This window comes from Lissotriton vulgaris, chromosome 5 (assembly GCF_964263255.1).
Source record: "Lissotriton vulgaris chromosome 5, aLisVul1.2, whole genome shotgun sequence".
Lineage (NCBI taxonomy): Eukaryota > Metazoa > Chordata > Amphibia > Caudata > Salamandridae > Lissotriton > Lissotriton vulgaris.
Genome location: NC_141693.1, coordinates 2010237831 through 2010259557, shown reverse-complemented (window position 1 = coordinate 2010259557; position 21727 = coordinate 2010237831). Strand labels below are relative to the sequence as shown.

Genomic DNA, 21727 nt, shown 5'->3' with positions numbered 1-21727 from the left:
TGAAAGTGTCAAGGGGTCCAGGAGAACTATTGTGCCGTCTGAAGGAACTACAAATGACTGACAAACTGAGTGTTTTTGCATTAGTATGAGTGTGAGCCAGGAAGCTTGTTTATTGTATTGTAATTTCATTTATATATCCCTTACTACTATTGATGAAGCCTTGAAGCACTTTACACCCGGCATCATGCTGCTCCGGAACCCTGGCTTGTTTTTTTCCCAGTTGGGATGGTCATGGGTTCTTAAGCAAACCCTGCATTCAATGCGTTTACTCTAGTTTTTAAGTGGTAGATTAATTAATGGGAGCTGGGTGTGATCTCCAGTGGCAGCGGTGGTATCAAGAGTCATGTGAACGGTGACTGGTACGAATAGATGAGCTTCGGATTGGGTGTTAGGTTGCACGGGTTTGACTTTTAAACAATAGGTTGTGATCTTTGAAATGAGGTGTGGGCAGGTTCATAAATACAATAATTAGCAATAAGACAAACGTGCATGAGACTTGGGCTAGGCTGTACTCGGAGAGAGGATGCATGCAGAGGATGGAAAAAGAGCTTCATTTGAAAGAGGCAAATATTAGAAGTTTTGATTCCATGTCAATTTTCAGAAAGAGAAGGGTGTTTTTGAGATTGCGTGAAATCTTAGAATTCAAAATCCTAGAAAAGCATTATTTGCACGTGATTGTGTTATATTAGGTACTTTCGATTAATCACTGAACTCGAACAGAAAGTCTGTCCCCTGAACAGCTACCGCTAGACCATCACTTCAGCAGGCACAGCTGATGAACGCAAGTGCTGGAAGCGTAAAGCAGTTATTGAACCCATATACAAGGAAATAGCAAGGGCTTTGGGCTGAGCTCAAAGACCGCAGGAACCCCGAGACCATAGCAACGAGAGTAAACTGGGTAAATAATGCAAACCTTGAATAGGAGATTCCGCAAATGATGGAGAAGAGGAGGTCTGATGTTCACATTTAAAGCAAAATGAGATGCATTTTGAATGCCCCTGGTTGTGGCAGACACAAGGTGGGGCTGGGGACAGGGGGTGGAAGTGTTTTGCCTGCATTCCTGTGCTGGAGGGTGATGTTCCAGACAATGAAGTGAACAGGATGTGCCCAGGGCTGCTTCTAGCCGTTCCATGAGCCCTGTTGGCAGCGGGCAGCTGATCAGTCCTTCTGACCAATGCTATTTGGTAGATGGTGAGGGTGAGGGGTGGGACAATGGTTTCTGTTCAAGGTGAGGACATTTCTAGGCCAGGCCTGCCCCTTGTCTGCCACTCATTGCTTCTTCAGAAAGGTTAATGACGACCAGGGAAAGAGCGATCACACTTCGGTGTGCCCATACAGCGGGTATTCCTTCTCGGAGCCAGCCTCAGCGATGCCTGCTGTGATAAGCATCACTTTACACAAAGGTGGGGAGCCTGAGAAGGAAACTTGAAAAACAAACCAAACTGGATCCACAACTGCTCCATTAAACAGTGCTATAGGGGCAGCTGGGTGGATTTTTGACTTTTCAATCCGGGGCGTTGTCCACCCTGGTCATGAGCCATGGTCCAAGACTCAAATCTCTGACTTGAAAGCTGCATGCAGACCTCAGCAGCAGGTGCTTAGGTCACTGAGATAGCTTATTAGTAAATCTAGGTTCTTGTCTTCAGGGTGCATGCTGTGAGTGATTTATGGCTATGCAGTTGTTCTTTGGGGTGCATCTTATGAGGAGCCAATGGCTACGCTCTTAATCTTTAGAGCATCAGAGTGTACTCAATGAAAGGTGACTGCCCCGCTCTTGTTCTTGAAGCACATCCGGCTCCTGATGAGTTCACTCTTTGTGGCGCCTGCCGCGGGTGATTGATGGCTCTGGCCTTGTTCCTATTCCGTGATCCATGATACTGACGCGATTGCTTTTGTTGTCTCCTGCTAGGTCTACATTGAAGATATTCGTAAAGAGTTTGTGGAGCAGTTCATCTGGCCAGCGGTGCAAGCCAACGCCATCTATGAAGACCGGTACCTGCTGGGCACCTCGCTGGCCCGGCCCTGCATCGCTCGCCATCAGGTGATGGTCGCCAAGAAGGAGGGGGCGCAGTACGTGTCGCATGGAGCCACGGGCAAGGTGAGGCTGGATCCAGGCGAGGGGTCCTTGTGAGTGGACGTCTGGGCACAGTGGAAGGAATGAGGGGGGCTGCTGGGAGTAGAAGTGGGGCAGTGGGGAGAGGTTGGGGCCACTCAGTGATGAGCTGGGGGTAGCAGACACAGCACGAGGAGCCTCTGAGTTCACATGTTATGTTATTTTTGTCTTGTATAGCGCACGGCTACTCAAAGAGTGTCCCAGCGCTTTATTGCAAACCTGTATCACAACATAACGGAAAGAAAAAACAGAAAGGTGGGAAGATCCCTAACTAACAGTCGAGACTGATATCTACAAAGTAAAAAGCCAAGTTTTAAGGCCCTTCCTGAACGCCAGTAGATTGGAGGTACTACGCAGTGTTCCAGAGCTGCGGAGCCAACAGTCTGAAAGATCGACCTCCTATACGTGCCCTTTTTATACGAGGGACCACGGCAAGAAACAAAGACCCGGACCTCAGGGACCTTGCAGGATGGTAGAAAGCTAGCCTTTTTTGTAGATATTTTGTTCCTGAAGCATGTAGAGCTTTATGGGCCAAGGTCAGGGCTTTGAAGATTATCCGCTTCCGGATGGGGAGCCAATGGAGTGACTGCAGGAGGCCCGAGGTTCTAGCACGGCCGGGTAATCCAAAAATGGCCCGTGCTGCCGAGTTCTGGACCACCTGCAGTCGTTGCAGCAGATACTCCGGCAGGCCGAGATAGAGGATATTAGAATAATCCATTCTCGAACTGATTATAGCCTGAACTGTTATCTTCCTGTGATCCTCCGATAGTATAGGAAGAAACTTGCGGAGCATCCGGAGAAGACCGAAGCAGGTGCCAGTAAGACCAAGAATCTGGGATCGCAGTGTCAAGCCATTATCGATCTTTATCCCCAGGTTCTTGGCTAACTGGGAGGAGCCTGCAGGAGGAAACATATTCGCAGGCCACCATTCCTGCCAGTCTGGGTCCGATCTGCAGCCGAAGAAAAGTACCTCCGATTTATCCGAGTTGCACTTGAGGCTGTTAAGCTGGAACCAATCAAAAACAGCCCCAAGGCAACCCTGGATACTCCATCAAAATCCGCTTCTTTCCCGCAAGTAAAGAGGAGCTGGGTGTCATCGGCATAGGAAACTATCTGGTCCCCGAAAGATTCCGCCGGAGGACTGGGGTAAGGACAAGAGCTGAAGGGTTTATACCCCTAAACGGTGAGTATTGGTGTAGGATTAGGAGGTGCAGACTCGGGGATTGGCTAGGATCATTGGGACAGGACTCTTAATAGCCTGGGGCTACTGATCGTGTGAATGCACTTGGGCCCACCAGTGTCTTACCACTACCCATACCCCCGGAGCACACACGTACACAGGGTCCTGGGACTGGGAACAGATTGCGTCACGGAAGGTCTTCATGCGCCCCTCGCAGTGTCAACACTGGGGGATTCTAGGGGTGGCCTACACTCTGGGGTACTGAAGTTACTCAACCAATCCAAGTTTTGAGATCTGAATCATAATGCTGGTCAGATGTCCATTATAGAGCAAAGGGCTCCGAGTGCTTCTCATCCGGAGCTGGCGTTTGCCCCCTCTGTCGAAGAGGTAGCGGAGGCTGCGGCCCCCACGTCCGAGTGTGTGACTCCATTATAAAGGGCCTCATCCCCTCGTGCCGTGAGCCCCCAGAGCAGCAGGGGTCTCCATCAGTGGTAAAGATCACGAGAGCTCAGGCCAGTGATTAGTGATGACACGGAAACCCTGCAGGGATTAGCGCCAGGTCCAAAGTCAAGAATCTGGAGCTACCTTTGGTTACTGTGAGCAGAAGTCAACAAAGCGGCCCCTGGCGGCTCCAGGCGGGCATTGCCAGCCGCACACTGTGTGCCTGTCACCCACCGGCATTCAAAGGGTGTATCTGCGGTTTACGCAAACAAATGCGCAGTTCCAGGTGTCTGCCAAACCCAAGGAAGATCGTGCACGGAGATCCCGGTACTGAGACCTAACTCTCTCCCTACTGAGATGCCCACAATGCACCTGTGCTGTGGCCTGCATCGTGCACTGATAGCCCACAGGGCTCTTGTGAAAGACCTCTATCTTACCTCACACAACGTAATGACATTCACATAACGAGTCGTTCCCGGGGCGCTCGTGAAGCCCCTCTCTGCTGCAGTGCACCCCTTTCCCCCAAATATCACTCATGGCGCTCTTAGACGCACCTGTCCTAAAATGAAGACCCCTGTGTCTGGCACGTCTAGTGGGAGTTCCCCTCATCCGGCAGATTCTCCTCTTCACAGGCTAGAGGGCGAACCCTTCATGAGCTGCCTGAAGGGTGAGTTGGCGCAGCCAAGGTTTGTACCTGTGAACCCTGAGGCTGAGCAGGTCTCTGCAGAAGGCGCATTGACCCTACCACTATCTCACCAGAAAGAAGTAAGTGTTTCTAATTCTTATTGAAATCCATCCAGTCTCACTGACAGCGCTGCGACTGTCTCTGTACTAAGATAACAGAATGCATTTCACATCAACCAATCGGAGTTTATAAAGCGCCCGTGAGGGTCTGAAGGCGCTGGAGTTGCTAGCTGCGTTGAGGAGAAAGCAGTGAAAAACGAGGCAAACCCAGAAATAAGCACTCGGAAGAATGGAGGAGAGGACGGAGAATGCAGTAAAAAACGAGGCAAAAACAGGAGAAGGAACTCTGAAAAACATGTAGGAAGGAGAGTGGTGCAGCAGCACCGGGAGCTGGGCCTGGGGCCTGCTCGCGTCAGGATACAGGTATGTCCTAAAAGCTCTGTGGATGAAGGAAGCTTTGTTGACATGTTTAGCATTTCTTTCTACTCCGCTAAGAAGCCAGTTTTGCCCTGACATTGTCCCAGCTATGTAAGGTATTGATACACTGTTAAGGTACTCTGTGGCTGTGGGTGTGTGATGGCGCCACGTGTGTGCTGCGTCACCAAGAGCCGGACCTGGTGGCTTAGTGGACTGATGCGTCCATTGCAGGGGGCTGTGTTCGACCTCATGGTCACAGGTTCAAATCCCGGCGGGTCCACTCAGCCTTTCATCCATCTGAGGTCGATAAAATGAGTACCATTAAGTTGGGTAACAATAAAACCTCTGTTATTCAGCGCCAAGGCACCTACCTGTAATCGTGCACTTTACATATACACTTGTTATGTTATAGCCCTGACGCGTGGGCAACAAGGTAAGTCAGCATCCTCTGTCCGACACCCCAATCCTCACCCAGTGGGCACTTCTAAACGTCACGGGGTACAGAGCTCAGACCAGCAGCTGAAGTGCATAAGAAGTAAGGTGACTCGGACCCGAGTGCAGGGTGGTGCTGTGGGTGATGTGGGGAAGGTCAGACCTGGCTAGAAGGACAGTGTGACGCCTCCACTCTGCTGGTGTTACTTGTAAATATGATGCACACAAGTAAATAAAGTAAAAGCCAGTCCAACCAATCTGTGGCAAATGCTTTGTTCTAGCAGGAAAGACCGCTGGTTTCTGTCCAAGCAGAGGATTCTGGACTGACGAATTGGGGAATAGTGGCCTGTATATTTAAAGTGCCATGATGCCCCAGCATGCGACAGAAAGCGCTGAGAATATGTAAGCCATTCGCTTTAAATAGGTTTACATAAGGCGGCTGCAGTATAACACATGTATTACACACTGCCTAAGCCAGGCTCCAGACAGCACAGTCCAGTCCACTGCTCAGTGTGCACAGAGGATCAGTTAGAATTGAGTACTGGCACTTGGACCGCTGCCCCTGCAGCCCGTCTTCATCGGTGTCCATGCCAAGGACGCCACGCAGCACAGGTGACGCCCTCGGGGCCTCTCGGAAGAAGAGCTCCCTGTCCTTTGAATGCCAGATGATGTCATCTGTTGAAGCTTGCTCCGGCTGCGGAGAGGCCTCTAGATCTGCTGATGAATCAGTCGCCCATGTTTACACTTCTTAGAATCAGCAGGCATCAGAGAGTTTTGTTTTTCCGTAGCTGCCTCGCCCTCTTCAGACCTCAGGCTGGAGGGAGCAGAGGGCGTCTGCTGTGGTGTGGAGGTCAGCATTAACCCTTCAGGGACTGTTCCTTTAACAAAAAGCCTGGGAACTCTTTCGGTGAGATAAAACAACGTTTGGGAATGTAGTTCCCAACAGATCCCGTCCTGCCTAGTTTTAGTGGGTGTCCACGAGGGCCAGGCCCTCCCCAGGGAACCCTCAGACCCTCCCAAGGCCGCCCCCCCCCAAGTGAGGGTCACCCACTGACGTGATTTGTGGTGTTTCACGAGTGCCCACACCCATTCCCCTCCACCCCCCCCCCCCCCCCCCACCCCATCTGCTCCCTGCACGGACACTAGAAGTTACTCGGGGTACTTCCTGTTTGAGGCAGGGCACTCAGACTGGGGGTGCAGCCAGAGCTGTTGTCCCCCAGCCTCTGCTCCAGTGGGTCCTGCCAGCAGGGTGTCCACTCTGAGGGAACCCTGCCTCCTCTGCTTGGGGGGCGTGGGGGGGGCAGAGGGCGTCTGCACGTGACCCGTGCAGGCTGCAAGCAGGGCTTGAAGTGCAAGGGGTCGTGTAAGGCCTCACCCCGAAGCAATACAAAACCTACTTTAAACCGGGTCCCCACCAGGCCCTGGGTTCACGTCCTTAAGTTTACAGGCAAAAACACTGACTGTTTTTTAATTATGGTCATGAAAACCCTTAAGTTATTCTATGTCAGCGACCGAGCCCCTGTTTACATCACACACACTTGCCTTGCCTGAGTGTATTTGCTTTCTCTTGATGTTGTATTTCCGTTGTTTGTTGTGTAACCTGCGAGTCTTGTGCGGCGCACCCTGCGACATGAGTCGCCTCTAGGGGTTCTGGTGAGATCGGGGTGTCTATGGGAGTTCATGAAGGGACACGGTTGAGAGCTCTGGAGCTGAGGTTGAAGGTGGTGCGAGATTCTCAGTGTCGGTCAGTGGCCATAAACGTGTTCAGACTACATGCTCATCCAATCCTTGGCCTCTTACAACAGAGCAATGGTCACATATGTGCCTCTTGGAATTACCATTGCACGTGAAAGTGCGTGAAGAACGGACACCGCTGTCAAAAGACTGACTGCACCAAAGGAAAATAAAATCTTGTCTGAAGAAAAGACTGTCTTTGCGGGTGAAGTAAGAAAAAAATTGAGAAGGCAAGGGAGCTGCCACAAGCAGAAGGAGGGAGTGGGGAGGTGGTGATGAAGAGGAGGGAGATGTGTGAGATGTACAGGCAGAGGATTTCAGAAAGATGTGGGGAGAAAAAGGGAATAGGGTCTCATTTATAGACCCCCCCCCCCCCCTGCTCCCACCTCAACATCTTGTGGACTTCTACGACACTGTGGCTGACCTTTCACTGAAGCACGCGCTCTCCACTGTCCGCGGCGACTTTGACCTACACATCGATGACACTGGCTGCGCAAAAGCCAACCAACTTGACGCTTTAAATGGCCTTCATCTTACCCAGAGGGTGAAGGGTCCTCCTCACCGGGCTGGACATACCCTAGATCTATTGCTCACTAATCACCCCAACCTCCTGACCGCTGCTCCCCTGGTCTGACCATTCTCTACTCCCCTTCAGCCTCATCTCCTCCCCTTGCCCACATCTACCTTCATGTGCCCAGGAGCTTAGCAGGGAATGGGGCAGAGAGTCCTGCTCCTCCCCGCCCCCGGCGCTTCCCTGCCTCGGATAAGTGTGATCTAGAGCTTGATGTTACCAGTTTTAACGAGTGGCTCTCCTCTGCACTTGATAAGGTTGGCCCCATACAACCCCTTGTATCCTCAAGACAAAAAACCTCCCGCCCCGTGGTTCACCCCCGCACCACGCGCCGCCAAGAGTCATTGCAAAACTGGAGATTTATGCACGACAACCAGGAAAAAGCTACATATAGAGCCGCTACCAAGAGTTTTCATAGACAAAAACGCGCTGTAATGAAGGATTATTTTGTTAATAAAATTAACTCCACGTGCAACTCGCCAAAATCTCCCACCCAGGAACTCTGCGATGGCCTCTCAGACTTTTTTTATGATAAAATTGCTGACATCTACTCCACTTTAACCCCTCCCAGCAACCTCCAGAACAAACCACTGGAATTACCAACACCAATGCCCTATCATTTACCTCCTGCACCCCCATCCCCCATGAAGATGCTCTTCAAAAATGGCTCACTTGTAAATCTGGTTCTCCGAAAGACCTCTGCCTGCCTCTCTTTAGCTCTGTTGCACCCCTTATCATCTCTCCTTTGAACCCCATCTGGAATGCCTCCCTACAATCTGGAGTATTCCCTTCTGCCTGTAAACAGCTCATGCTAATACCTATTCTGAAAAAACCTGATGCTGACCCCTCAATTTAAAAAAACTACCGCCCCATCTCCCTCCTTCCCAAACCTGCAAAGGTTCTTGAAAAAAATGTCCAAGAGCAACTCGCCACCTACCTCGAATCCGGGCACCTCCTTCACGACTCTCAATCCGGTTTTAGCACAGAGACCCCCCACCTGGAGGTGTCATAAAATATCCGCGAATGTGTCGACTCAGGCGAGTCAGCCACGTTAGTGCTCCTCGACTTGTCTGCGGCATTCGACACTGTCTCCCATGGCATCTTGGTTGAGAGACTCCTCAGTCTCGGAATTCAAGGCCTCCTCCTAACATGGATTAGATCCTTCCTAACCAACCGCTCTCAAGTGGCCTCTCTGCAGCCTTTTGTTTCCAGCGAGAAGCCTCTTAACTGCGGCATCCCTCAGGGCTCAGCACTTAGCCCTTTACTCTTTAACGTCTATCTTCCCCCCCCTGGCTAAAGTAATTGAAACATGTGGAGTCCGTGTGATTTCGTACGCAGACGACACCCAACTTGTGTTTTCATTCAGAGACCACTCAGAAGCGACCTTCTCCAATTTCAGACGTTGCCTGCTTAATATCTCCTCCTGGATGGCCCTGAGCGCCCTCAAACTAAACTCGGACAAAACTGAGGTGAAGTTCTTCAATCAACCTAGCCCCCCCCCCCCCCCCCCCCCCCCCTCTGGTGGCCATCTGAATTGTACCCCTCTCCGAAACCTGTGTCTTCGGCCAGGAATTTAGGTGTCAGGCTCAATAGTGAACTCTCATGCAAAAACCAAATTGACCAAGTTTCTGCAGCTTGTGTTAGGAAACTCTGCACCCTCCATAAAATGTTCCCCTTCCTCCCTCAGGACTCTCACAGGACCATTGTCAATGCGTTCATCACCTCTCACCTAGACTACGCTAATAGTCTGTAGGCAGGGGCTCCCACGTACCTGATCAGACACTTGCAGATGGTCCAGAACGCGGCTGCGAGGCTGATTTACAACATCCCCTATCGCCACTCGATCTCCCCCTACCTTAAAAAACTCAACTGGCTTCCAGTGGCCAAACGCATCCAATTCAACTCTATGGTACTGGTTTTCAGATCACTTCGGAGTACGGGCCCGGCCTACCTGAGAGCCCGGCTCAAACTCACCCAGTTTAGCGGCGCCCTTAAATCCAATCACCTACACCTTCTCACATCCCCCCCGCTTTTGTCGCGCGAGAATGGGAGGCAGAGCATTTTCGGTGATCGCCGCCAAAACCTGGAACAGCCTACCTCTGCCACTACGACTGAGTAACTCAGAACCTATTTTCTGCCGTGACCTTAAGACTTGGCTCTTCTCCAGCATCTAAATACCACTAAGCCTTCTCTCCTGCTTTGCCTGTCCAAAGCGCCGGGATACCCCCGTCGGGGGTAGCTGCGCTATACAAGCTCCTGAATAAATAAATAAATAGGGTCTAACCAAGATTGTAGATGAAAGAGGTGGCAAGGTAAGATCAAAAGTGATTGTGGCCCTCCGGAGTCCACCGCCCCTACGCAGACCTCAGTAATGTTGAATCACAGCCTCCTGTCCTCAGAATACGAGCATTATCAATTCTAATTAGCTGAAGCATGACCATTGTTGTTACTCGTTTCTCTGACGCTAATAATAGGCATTGGCCATGCGCATAGCTTGATCTTGCTCTCTGCAGTGAGGCATGTCTGGATCCAGTGGTGGAGGGCCTGCAGCTAAGCTGGATTTCGCCATGACATGTCATGATCTTACCCTGGTCTAAATGTGCCTCCGGGTGTTGGGCCTTCTCTTGCTCTTGCATGGACCCAATAAAGTGGTCTGCTGGTGGTCTGACAACGCCTCCAGAGGTCGGGCTCCTATCGCAACCGGGTAGGGTTTATAAAGTGGTTTTCTGGAGGTCGGACAGCGCCTCCTAAGGGTGGGCTCGTTTCTCAACTGGATAGACCTCATAAAGTGGTCTGCTGGTGGTCTGACAGCGCCTCCAGAGGTCGGGCTCCTATCGCAACCCGGTAGGGTTCATAAAGTGGTTTTCTGGAGGTCTGACAGCGCCTCCTAAGGGTGGGCTCGTTTTTCAACTGGATAGACCTCCTAAAGTGGTCTGCTGGTGGTCTGACAGCGCCACCAGAGGTCCCGGTCCTGTCACAACTGGGTGGACTCTCCAGTGGTCCACTGGAGGTGCGCAAGTGCTTACAGGGGTCGTGACTTCTATCCCAACTGGGCAGACTCCATAAAGTATTTACTGTTGGTGTAGCAGTGCCTCAAGCGGGGTGGGCTGTTTTAGTGCCCAGGCAGCTCCAACCGCACTCCATTAGGCGGCACCTTCCCTTACCCTGGCATCCAACCCTTGGCTCTCGCCTCACTCTCAAGAATGAGCATCTAAGCTCCTGGAGCTGGTATTCACCAGCAGAGAGCAGGGCTCTCCCAAGAAGCTTCAGAAAGCGTTGCATGGCGCATTGACTCTCGCCCACCGCCCGCTGTGGGGCGTTTACATGCCGACGTGACCCGGTCGGGGCACACTGAGAGGGTGCTCGTGCATGACGTCAATGCTCTACGCTTCATAGGATGCCACAATCAAGACCCTTCCACGCCATCTAAGATGACGTCCTATTTATTCGTCCACTTGGACTGCACCTTGAAGCCTGGCCAAGAGGAACAGAGAGCACTATATGAATGCTAGAATTCAGTATAAAGGGAGGCTTCATGATCAATATTCACTGCAGGTGGTGTCTGTGAAAGGCTGGTAGGGCTGGGTCAAGGCAAATCACATGTCGGGGAATACTTCATCTATTCTGTTGCTCATCATGTTGCTGAATCAGCCCCAGCTTGCCGCCGCTTTCACAGATACCAACCTCTTATACAGGCACTTCTTTTCTAGGTGCATTTTAAATCCAATTTCTTTTGTGCTTTTTCCTCAAACTGTACCATATGCCGATAACTCCTATCGTCCCATGTGCTTTAATTGTTCCATGCCTTTTCTTTAAAAATTATTGGCGCGAAAAATCTCATTTCACATCCTGTGTAATGCTAGGGTGTGTTTAGGCAATATTAGCAGCCCAAAATGCGTTAAAGGGCTCCACTCACCAGTTCCCACAAAATGTCTAAGAGGAAACCAGTCTCCACATTACAATGAAACATATTTTGTTTTACTTAATGTTACCCGCACTGCATTAAAAAGCTCCATTTGCCATTGATGTTTCCAGAAAGTCGGAAAAAGAACTTCTAGGCCTGCGCAACAGTTTATTTAAAAACGTTGGTAGTAACACCTCAATGTCTATTAAAATGAAACACTGGCTTTCGCTGCTCAAAAACATTTTGGGGTGCACTAAAAATGGGACGCCGCAGGTTTTCCCGCTGGCTAGGGCCTCAAGAGACCTTATGACCAAACTGTGCAAAAGGACTTCAGTGAAAGAACAAGCATTAGAAATGCAATAGGTCTCGCAGCATTAGAGTTAGTGCTTTTAGAATTGTTAATGGTTTTTTTTTGTAAATCTTTAGCATGAGGTTGAGGGTGAGGGGTTGAGGGTGAGTGAGGGTGAGGGTGAGGCTGAGGGGTTGAGGGTGAGGGTGAGTGAGGGTGAGGGTGAGTGAGGGTGAGGGTGAGTGAGGGTGAGGGTGAGGCTGAGGGGTTGAGGGTGAGGGTGAGGCTGAGGGGTTGAGGGTGAGGCTGAGGGGTTGAGGGTGAGGGTGAGTGAGGGTGAGGGTGAGGCTGAGGGGTTGAGGGTGAGGGTGAGTGAGGGTGAGTGAGGGTGAGGGGTTGAGGGTGAGTGAGGGTGAGGGGTTGAGGGGTTGAGGGTGAGTGAGGGGTTGAGGGTGAGTGAGGGGTTGAGGGTGAGTGAGGGGTTGAGGGTGAGTGAGGGGTTGAGGGTGAGTGAGGGTGAGTGAGGGTGAGTGAGGGTGAGTGAGGGTGAGTGAGGGTGAGTGAGGGTGAGTGAGGGTGAGTGAGGGTGAGTGAGGGTGAGTGAGGGTGAGTGAGGGTGAGTGAGGGTGAGTGAGGGTGAGTGAGGGTGAGTGAGGGTGAGTGAGGGTGAGTGGGTGAGGGATTGAGGGTGAGTGAGGGTGAGTGAGGGTGAGTGAGGGTGAGTGAGGGTGAGGGATTGAGGGTGAGTGAGGGTGAGGGATTGAGGGTGAGTGAGGGTGAGGGATTGAGGGTGAGTGAGGGTGAGGGATTGAGGGTGAGTGAGGGTGAGGGATTGAGGGTGAGTGAGGGTGAGGTGTTGAGGGTGAGTGAGTGAGGGTGAGTGAGTGAGGGTGAGTGAGGGTGAGTGAGGGTGAGTGAGGGTGAGTGAGGGTGAGTGAGGGTGAGGGATTGAGGGTGAGGGATTGAGGGTGAGGGATTGAGGGTGAGGGATTGAGGGTGAGGGATTGAGGGTGAGGGATTGAGGGTGAGGGATTGAGGGTGAGTGAGGGTGAGGGATTGAGGGTGAGTGAGGGGTTGAGGGTGAGTGAGGGTGAGTGAGGGTGAGTGAGGGGTGAGTGTGAGTGAGGGTGAGTGAGGGTGAGTGAGGGTGAGGGATTGAGGGTGAGTGAGGGTGAGTGAGGGTGAGGGATTGAGGGTGAGTGAGGGTGAGGGATTGAGGGTGAGTGAGGGTGAGGGATTGAGGGTGAGTGAGGGTGAGGGATTGAGGGTGAGTGAGGGTGAGGTTGTTGAGGGTGAGTGAGTGAGGGTGAGTGAGTGAGGGTGAGTGAGTGAGGGTGAGTGAGTGAGGGTGAGTGAGTGAGGGTGAGTGAGTGAGGGTGAGTGAGTGAGGGTGAGTGGGGGTGAGTGTGGGTGAGGGGTTGAGGGTGAGTGAGGGTGAGTGAGGGTGAGTGAGGGTGAGTGAGGGTGAGTGAGGGTGAGTGAGGGTGAGTGAGGGGTTGAGGGTGAGTGAGGGTGAGTGAGGGGTTTGAGGGTGAGTGAGGGTGAGTGAGGGGTTGAGGGTGAGTGAGGGTGACGGGATTGAGGGATTGAGGGTGAGTGAGGATGAGGGTTGAGGGTGAGCTGAGGGATTGAGGGTGAGTGAGGGATTGAGGGTGAGTGAGGGTGAGAGGGTTGAGGGTGAATGAGGGTGAGGGGTTGAGGGTGAGTGAGGGTGAGTGAGGGTGAGTGAGGGTGCAGTGAGGGTGAGTCGAGCTGAGGGTGAGTGAGTGAGGGCTGGAGTGAGGCGTGAGTGAGGGTGCGTGAGCGTGACGTGAGGGTGAGTGCGGGTCGAGTGTCTGCGTGAGCGGTGAGGGTGAGGGAGGCGTGAGGGAGGGTGAGGAGGGTGAGGGGAGGGTGAGGGAGGGTGAGGGAGGGAGGGTGAGGGAGGGTGAGTCGTGAGTGAGTGTGAGTGAGTGTGAAGTGAGTGTGAGTGGGGGTGAGGGGTTGAGGGAGAGTGAGGGGTTGAGGGTGAGTGAGGGGTTGAGGGTGAAGTGAGGGTGAGTGAGGGTGAGTGAGGGTGAGTGAGGGTGAGTGAGGGTGAGTGAGGGTGCAGTGAGGGTGACGTGAGGGTGAGTGAGGGTGAGTGAGGGTGAGTGAGGGTTGAGGTGAGTGAGGGTGAGTGAGGGGTTGAGGGTGAGTGAGGAGTGGAGAGGGGTTGAGGGTGAGTGAGGGTGAGTGAGGGGTGAGGTAGAGTGAGATGGGGTTGAGGGTGAGTGAGGGATTGAGGGTGAGTGAGGGTGAGGGGTTGAGGGTGAGTGAGGGTGAGTGAGGGGTTGAGGGTGAGTGAGGGTGAGTGAGGGATTGAGGGTGAGTGAGGATGAGGGGTTGAGGGTTGAGTGCGGATTGAGGGAGAGTGAGGGTGAGGGGTTGAGGGTGAGTGAGCGGTGAGGGTCTGTTAGAGGCTAGTGAGGGTGAGATGAGGGTGAGTGAGGGTGCAGATGAGGGTGAGTGAGGGTGAGTGAGGGTTAGTGAGGAGGGTAGAGTGAGGGTGACGTGAGTGAGGGTGAGTGAGGGTGAGTGAGTGAGGGTGATTGAGTGAGGGTGAGTTAGGGTGAGTGAGGGTGAGTGAGTGAGGGTGAGTGAGGGTGAGGGAGGGTGAGGGAGGGTGAGGGATTGAGGGTGAGGAGGGTGAGGGATTGAGGTGAGTGCGGGTGAGGGATTGAGGGTGAGGATTGAGGGTGAGTGTGGGTGAGTGTGGGTGAGTGTGGGTGAGTGTGGGTGAGTGTGGGTGAGTGTGGGTGAGTGTGGGTGAGGGTGAGTGTGGGTGAGGGGTTGAGGGTGAGTGTGGGTGAGGGGTTGAGGGTGAGTGTGGGTGAGGGGTTGAGGGTGAGTGTGGGTGAGGGGTTGAGGGTGAGTGAGGGTGAGGGGTTGAGGGTGAGTGAGGGTGAGGGTTGAGGGTGAGTGATTGAGGGTGAGGGATTGAGGGTGAGTGAGGGTGAGGGATTGAGGGTGAGTGAGGGTGAGGGGTTGAGGGTGAGTGAGGGTGAGGGGTTGAGGGTGAGTGAGGGTGAGGGATTGAGGGTGAGTGAGTGAGGGTGAGTGAGGGTGAGGGGTTGAGGGTGAGTGAGTGAGGGTGAGTGAGTGAGGGTGAGTGAGTGAGGGGTTGAGGGCGGCGTAGTGTCGCAGAGTTGCCCTCAAAGAAGGGAGAACCAGGCCCTTAATTGCCAGTAATTATTGCAGCAGATCGAGAAACTGATTTGCATGTCTCTGCCTTGCAGGGGACCTAGACTATCTACTTTGGAAATGTAAACAGGCCTTTGAGCGCCATATGTGAAGAAAAACAAAGGAAAACATACAAGACCGTGAGAGAGGGGTCAGGGCCCCTCGCCCCAAGAGCGAGATAAAAAACACAGTTTGCTTTATTTTACCCCTATTCCTTGATATAAAAAACGTTACTTATTAAATCTAAAGACGTGAGGAGGGGAGGGAAACACTGTTTCGGTATATAGGCGGCATACAGTGAATAACATATCCAATGCGCGGGGAATATAGGAATTAACCCAACTTTATACATCCGTTCTTAACCTTTTCGACGAGGAGGCGACAAGGGAATATCACCACTTAACTATACAACCAAGTTCACTGTAAAACGTCTTCCTAATTCTTTTTAAGGTTTCATAAAACCAACATATAAGAGGAGACATAAAAAAGGCATCATTTACGTCAAAAAGTGATTGAAAGTACTAGCGAGTCATGGACATTCCGTGGAGGGGGGCGGTGCGGGATAATGGTTTAGGGTTCTTAGTTCTACAAAGTATATGTCGTTGTCAATTCCCATGCTGTTATATACCATAGAGATATATAGAAGACGAACATTTACTAGCTAAAGCATCACCTGAATGTGCAAAACCACAACAAAATGGTTTGGGGAAAAAGCAATGCAAGTAACCCATTCAAACTTTGGCACTGCAACCACTTCTACGAAGGTGAGCACACTTTCACTCTTTTGTTAACTTTTACCAAAAGAGAGCGTGAGAATGACAAGCGCTTTCCTTTAGAGACAACCGTCTGCGCGAAACGGTATTAGTAGATATTTACACAATTTCTAAAACATTCAAAATATAGTTACCAACACCGACTGCAAAAATATAGCAATCGAACAACCAAAGAAAAACTTGCGACTCCCTATGATGAAGGTAGCATGCAATTGGAAAACAAGGAGGCTTACCAACCAGAGCAATCTCAAACTCTGTTCGACTTCTGGGGCAGCAAACTAAACAAGCCTTTCACCGTAACACGGCGGGCAGGGGAGGGGGCGGGCAGGGGAGGGGGCGGAGAGGGGAGAGGTGCGACACGGCAGGAAGACGGAAGGAAGAGAGGGGAGGGGGAGGAGAAATGCGACACGGCGGGAGGTCAGAGCAAGGAGGCAAAGCCATCAAGAAGGGCAGTTATAAAAAATGTCTCACTACTTATGGAATTGTTTTCGCTTTTAATGTTGCACGGAAATTCAATACCCACCATTGTCCTCACTTTATGTATGTTTTATGGGTTTTTAGGTTAAAAAAGCAAGTTCGCCATGGTGCAAAGTCCTTTGTACCCGGTAAACGGTTGCAGAATTTAATTTGCAACCATTACTGTTTGGCTTGGTTTGAATTAAGCGAGTAGTGAGTTTTCTTTCTCACAGTAGAATTCACAGACCTCTTTTGTGGAGTAAACTTCTGGACTCCCTCTGAGAACTGTGCTTTCCAGGTTTTAGCTCTACCCCGCTCTATAGTTCTCATAAGTTTATGCAATGTTTGCCTTTTAATGGCAAGGTGATACACTTGCCTGGATCTAGATTCAGAGCAGGGTCAGTCAGGGTAATATATTTCCCTCCAGTGATTTAGTGCGGATGACGGCTGGTCTGTGGATGCGACACCTAAGCGTGCTTGCTTCTGGCTGGTCAGTAGCACGCGCCTTGCATTGGACAGTGTTCCCGGTAGAGCATTGGGAGGTTTGGGCCATCTTTATGATGGCCAACACAAACAAAATGGCTGTGCATATTTCCACCTCGTTTAACGCCAAGAAATTCATACCTCGTCCAAGTTTTGATGGGGGTCCAACCGTAGCCGTGAAATAAAATATTTCCAGGACATTAAATCTAAAGACGTGAGGAGGGGAGGGAAACACTGTTTCGGTATATAGGCGGCATACAGTGAATAACATATCCAATGCGTGGGGAATATAGGAATTAACCCAACTTTATACATCCGTTCTTAACCTTTTCGACGAGGAGGCGACAAGGGAATATCACCACTTAACTATACAACCAAGTTCACTGTAAAACGTCTTCCTAATTCTTTTTAAGGTTTCATAAAACCAACATATAAGAGGAGACATAAAAAAGGCATCATTTACGTCAAAAAGTGATTGAAAGTACTAGCGAGTCATGGACATTCCGTGGAGGGGGGCGGTGCGGGATAATGGTTTAGGGTTCTTAGTTCTACAAAGTATATGTCGTTGTCAATTCCCATGCTGTTATATACCATAGAGATATATAGAAGACGAACATTTACTAGCTAAAGCATCACCTGAATGTGCAAAACCACAACAAAATGGTTTGGGGAAAAAGCAATGCAAGTAACCCATTCAAACTTTGGCACTGCAACCACTTCTACGAAGGTGAGCACACTTTCACTCTTTTGTTAACTTTTACCAAAAGAGAGCATGAGAATGACAAGCGCTTTCCTTTAGAGACAACCGTCTGCGCGAAACGGTATTAGTAGATATTTACACAATTTCTAAAACATTCAAAATATAGTTACCAACACCGACTGCAAAAATATAGCAATCGAACAACCAAAGAAAAACTTGCGACTCCCTATGATGAAGGTAGCATGCAATTGGAAAACAAGGAGGCTTACCAACCAGAGCAATCTCAAACTCTGTTCGACTTCTGGGGCAGCAAACTAAACAAGCCTTTCACCGTAACACGGCGGGCAGGGGAGGGGGCGGAGAGGGGAGAGGTGCGACACGGCAGGAAGACGGAAGGGAGGGGGAGGAGAAATGCGACACGGCGGGAGGTCAGAGCAAGGAGGCAAAGCCATCAAGAAGGGCAGTTATAAAAAATGTCTCACTACTTATGGAATTGTTTTCGCTTTTAATGTTGCACGGAAATTCAATACCCACCATTGTCCTCACTTTATGTATGTTTTATGGGTTTTTAGGTTAAAAAAGCAAGTTCGCCATGGTGCAAAGTCCTTTGTACCCGGTAAACGGTTGCAGAATTTAATTTGCAACCATTACTGTTTGGCTTGGTTTGAATTAAGCAAGTAGTGAGTTTTCTTTCTCACAGTAGAATTCACAGACCTCTTTTGTGGAGTAAACTTCTGGACTCCCTCTGAGAACTGTGCTTTCCAGGTTTTAGCTCTACCCCGCTCTATAGTTCTCATAAGTTTATGCAATGTTTGCCTTTTAATGGCAAGGTGATACACTTGCCTGGATCTAGATTCAGAGCAGGGTCAGTCAGGGTAATATATTTCCCCCAGTGATTTAGTGCGGATGACGGCTGGTCTGTGGATGCGACACCTAAGCGTGCTTGCTTCTGGCTGGTCAGTAGCACGCGCCTTGCATTGGACAGTGTTCCCGGTAGAGCATTGGGAGGTTTGGGCCATCTTTATGATGGCCAACACAAACAAAATGGCTGTGCATATTTCCACCTCGTTTAACGCCAAGAAATTCATACCTCGTCCAAGTTTTGATGGGGGTCCAACCGTAGCCGTGAAATAAAATATTTCCAGGACGCAGGCGACAAGAGAGGCTTCAGTTCTCTGCGTCTGGCCGCAGCCAGACTTCCACCATACCGCTTGATTCACGGAAGGAAGAGAGGGGAGGGGGAGGAGAAATGCGACACGGCGGGAGGGGGCGGAGCGGGTTAACAAAGACGGAGGGCAGGGGAGGGGGCGGGCAGGGGAGGGGGCGGAGAGGGGAGAGGTGCGACACGGCAGGAAGACGAAAGGAAGAGAGGGGAGGGGGAGGAGAAATGCGACACGGCGGGAGGGGGCGGAGGGGTAAACAAAGACGGACGTGCACGCGCCCGTGACTTTTAAGGTCAATGCGCATGCGCATAAGCTCAATGCGCATGCGCATTGACCTTAAATTTATCGTGCACTGCAAGGAATCGCCACGATTCCTTGCAGTGTGGATAAAGAGTGGATAACTCGCAATAGTCTCGCTTTGCTCGATGCGCATGCGCATCGACAACAGGCGAGACCTAAAAAAAAAGCTAATGCTATGAAACTGAGCTGCAGGGTGTGTTCGACCCTACATCCTAACTAAAGACAGGCAAGCTGCCTTCAATTAGAGGCGAATGCAGAAACATGGGTGCTATGCCTCGCCAGAGGCCACGCCCCCAGATCCAAAATTGCTAGAATGTTACTTTCATTTCTTAGTAATTGCTAAGTATATCGCCCAAAATCCTTTGATTTTTTTTCTGGGTTCGCTCGTGTGCATTCATGGCCCACACAGGCTTCATAGCCCTCGTTATTCCTGCAGCGGGTGCCTGGATCCTGCCCACTTCGACCTCTGCCTCAAATGCACGAGTCCGCGTGCCTGCGCGGCTTCCGGTCACCTTTCAGCCGGGTGTTATTCCTGTGGCCGCCAGATGGCGCCAGAAGCCCGCTTTTGAAATCTTTCATACACTTAGCCTCTCCGTTCGTGAATGCAGCGGGCGAAGGCTCTCTGTAAGCCCGCCGGGTCATGTCACTCACGAGTGGCCACTGCGCCCCAAATGTGCAGAGAATGAATGCTTCCCCCAAACCCCAGACTGAGCAGAAGGATGAAAGCGGTGTCCCTCCGGTGCTTCCTGTACACATCGAAAGCATCTGTGAGGACATTTCTTCCCCGTGACCTCACATCAAGGCGTGACACTTCAGCCGTTGCTGTGTTTCAAGTTTTTTTATAACATGCCTCCGTTTTTTACGCCCATACTCAAAATAGAAAACATGAAACTACAAGTCCCAAGATGCAATTTTCTGGTGGCTAAAAGGCGTGGACTGGGCTCTGTGTGGGTGCCACATGGCACGGAGGAGCCCCTGTGTCAGCTACAGGAAGAAACTGAGCTTGGCTTGTGGCTCAGGCGTGTGCGCCTTCTGTTGTGTGGCAGACAGGGGGAGCTGTTACAAACAGGCCACGATAAATGCAGAGCTAGCGCCTCGAACCCTGCATTCTTTCATTTAAAAAAAAGCATTAGGAGAGCGCATGTAGCATTAGGAGAGTCTCCTACCTGCAACAGCAAACAGGACAAAGCTATTTGAGAAGATAGTGCTTGGAGGCTGCAATTAACGGCTACCGAGTATCAACACACGTAACAGGGGGTGTCCTCATGAGATGTTACAAAATAAGACAAGGCGGTACTAAGGAGGGACTGCTAAGCCTATTCACTAATGAAAATCCACAGTTTACAGTGGACAGTGACACAAGCCAATGAAAAATATGGGTGGAGAGTGGGCGGAGCTTTAAGTCCCAACCTCAATACAGCATGCCTCAGACAGCAGCGCACACGCTGCCCAGGCTCGACCCAAAAAGTGTCTTTATAGTGGAACCTCAAACTGAAATGGGTTTCAAAGCGCTATACAATCACGGAAAAGATTACAATGTCAGCAGGAGTTCACATTTGTGAAGCAGTAGACAGGGTTTTGGGGTAAGAGTTGTCTGCAGGGGTTATGGCCAGACATCCCCCAGGATACACGTGCAACGAACCCCTATAATGGAGTCCCGCAGGCTCTGACAGACACATTGATGGAGCCACTGGTGGCCACAGCAGAGCACGCCCCGTCCAATCACAAGAGAGCTGGCAGGCGGAAACAGGAAATGACGCTAAAGCTGCTCCCCTTCAGCCTGGCAGAGATGCAGGGGAAGGAGGTGGGGACCACAGAGCATTCTGGGAGTCAAGGACTGCTCCAGATTCAAGAGCTTTTTGGGAAAAAAAATTCTTAATGTCATTACATCCGGGCAACTTAGACTTAAACCCAGTTGAAAAAACTTTTATCCATTCGATGAAGGCGCCACAAAGAAATATAAAGTTAATGTAGCGCTTCAGTTACATGATGTCAGTTGGATGGCTAACCAGTTGTGAGATTTTGCAAGAAAGCCCTAGAAGTCACAAAAGCAAGCGCGCCACACGGGAGCTTTGAAAGCGGCCCCCTAGGACAGAGGAAAGCAAACGCTTTGAAGCCAGTCACTCGGAGTCCCAAGGAGCAGGTCAGTTGGTTAGAGGTTGGGCTACTGAGCAGCGAACAGCCCTGGGCCATAGACTGCGATCAGGGCAACCGTGAGAACAGGTGCCAAGGCTTCGAGGCACTCCCAGAATGGAAGTCACAGAAGACCGAGCAGGACTGAGTCAAGAAGGTCCAGGTGTCTGGGTAGGGACGCCAGGAGGGCGAGAAGGCTACAGGGGTGTCCTTCACCAAAGCCCCACAAGGCCCTCGTGGAGCCCCCGCTGACCTGGAGCATGATGGTGCACGCTATGGACGTCCGCCAAGATGACTCTTTAAGGAAGCAGCGACCACTGATTATGTCCCCAGTCTTAACACATCAACGATGCTTATGTTATGTTATGTGTGCGTGTATAGCGCATGGCTGCCCCAGCAACGGGGCGTCCCGGCTCTTGCGGACGGATGGCCATAGATGGTGACCGCTAGCCAGATGGAAAGACAGCCCAGAGAAGTCTGATTTTAAGAACCCGGAAAGCCGAGGCGCAGTATGCGGCACATCCTCAGCTAGATGGAAGGAAACAGCCAGGTTTGAATCTGTTCTCCGAATGCCCAATGATCCTGTGTGCTGCGTGCCGTGATTGGAATAGAGTTCCATGGGGCTGGGGCCAGAGACCTGAACGAGCGCCCCCCCCCCCCCCCCGCTCTGCTCCTGCGCACCCTTGGGGTGCAGGCCAGATGCAGATCTGCGGAGCGCAGAGCTCGCGTTGGAACATATAGTGTGCAGAGCCC

General features: G+C 51.2%; 1 protein-coding gene across 2 annotated transcripts in view; it reads left to right on the top strand.

Moving 5' to 3' along the window:
• ASS1 (argininosuccinate synthase 1) overlaps positions 1 to 21727 on the top strand; it is a 286380-nt gene that overhangs the window by 87000 nt on the left and 177653 nt on the right. For both annotated transcript variants that reach the window (XM_086924816.1, XM_086924817.1), the window contains exon 5: positions 1910 to 2098. In XM_086924816.1, coding sequence (XP_086780942.1) covers positions 1910 to 2098 — 189 coding nt within the window. The remainder of the gene's footprint in view (positions 1 to 1909; positions 2099 to 21727) is intronic.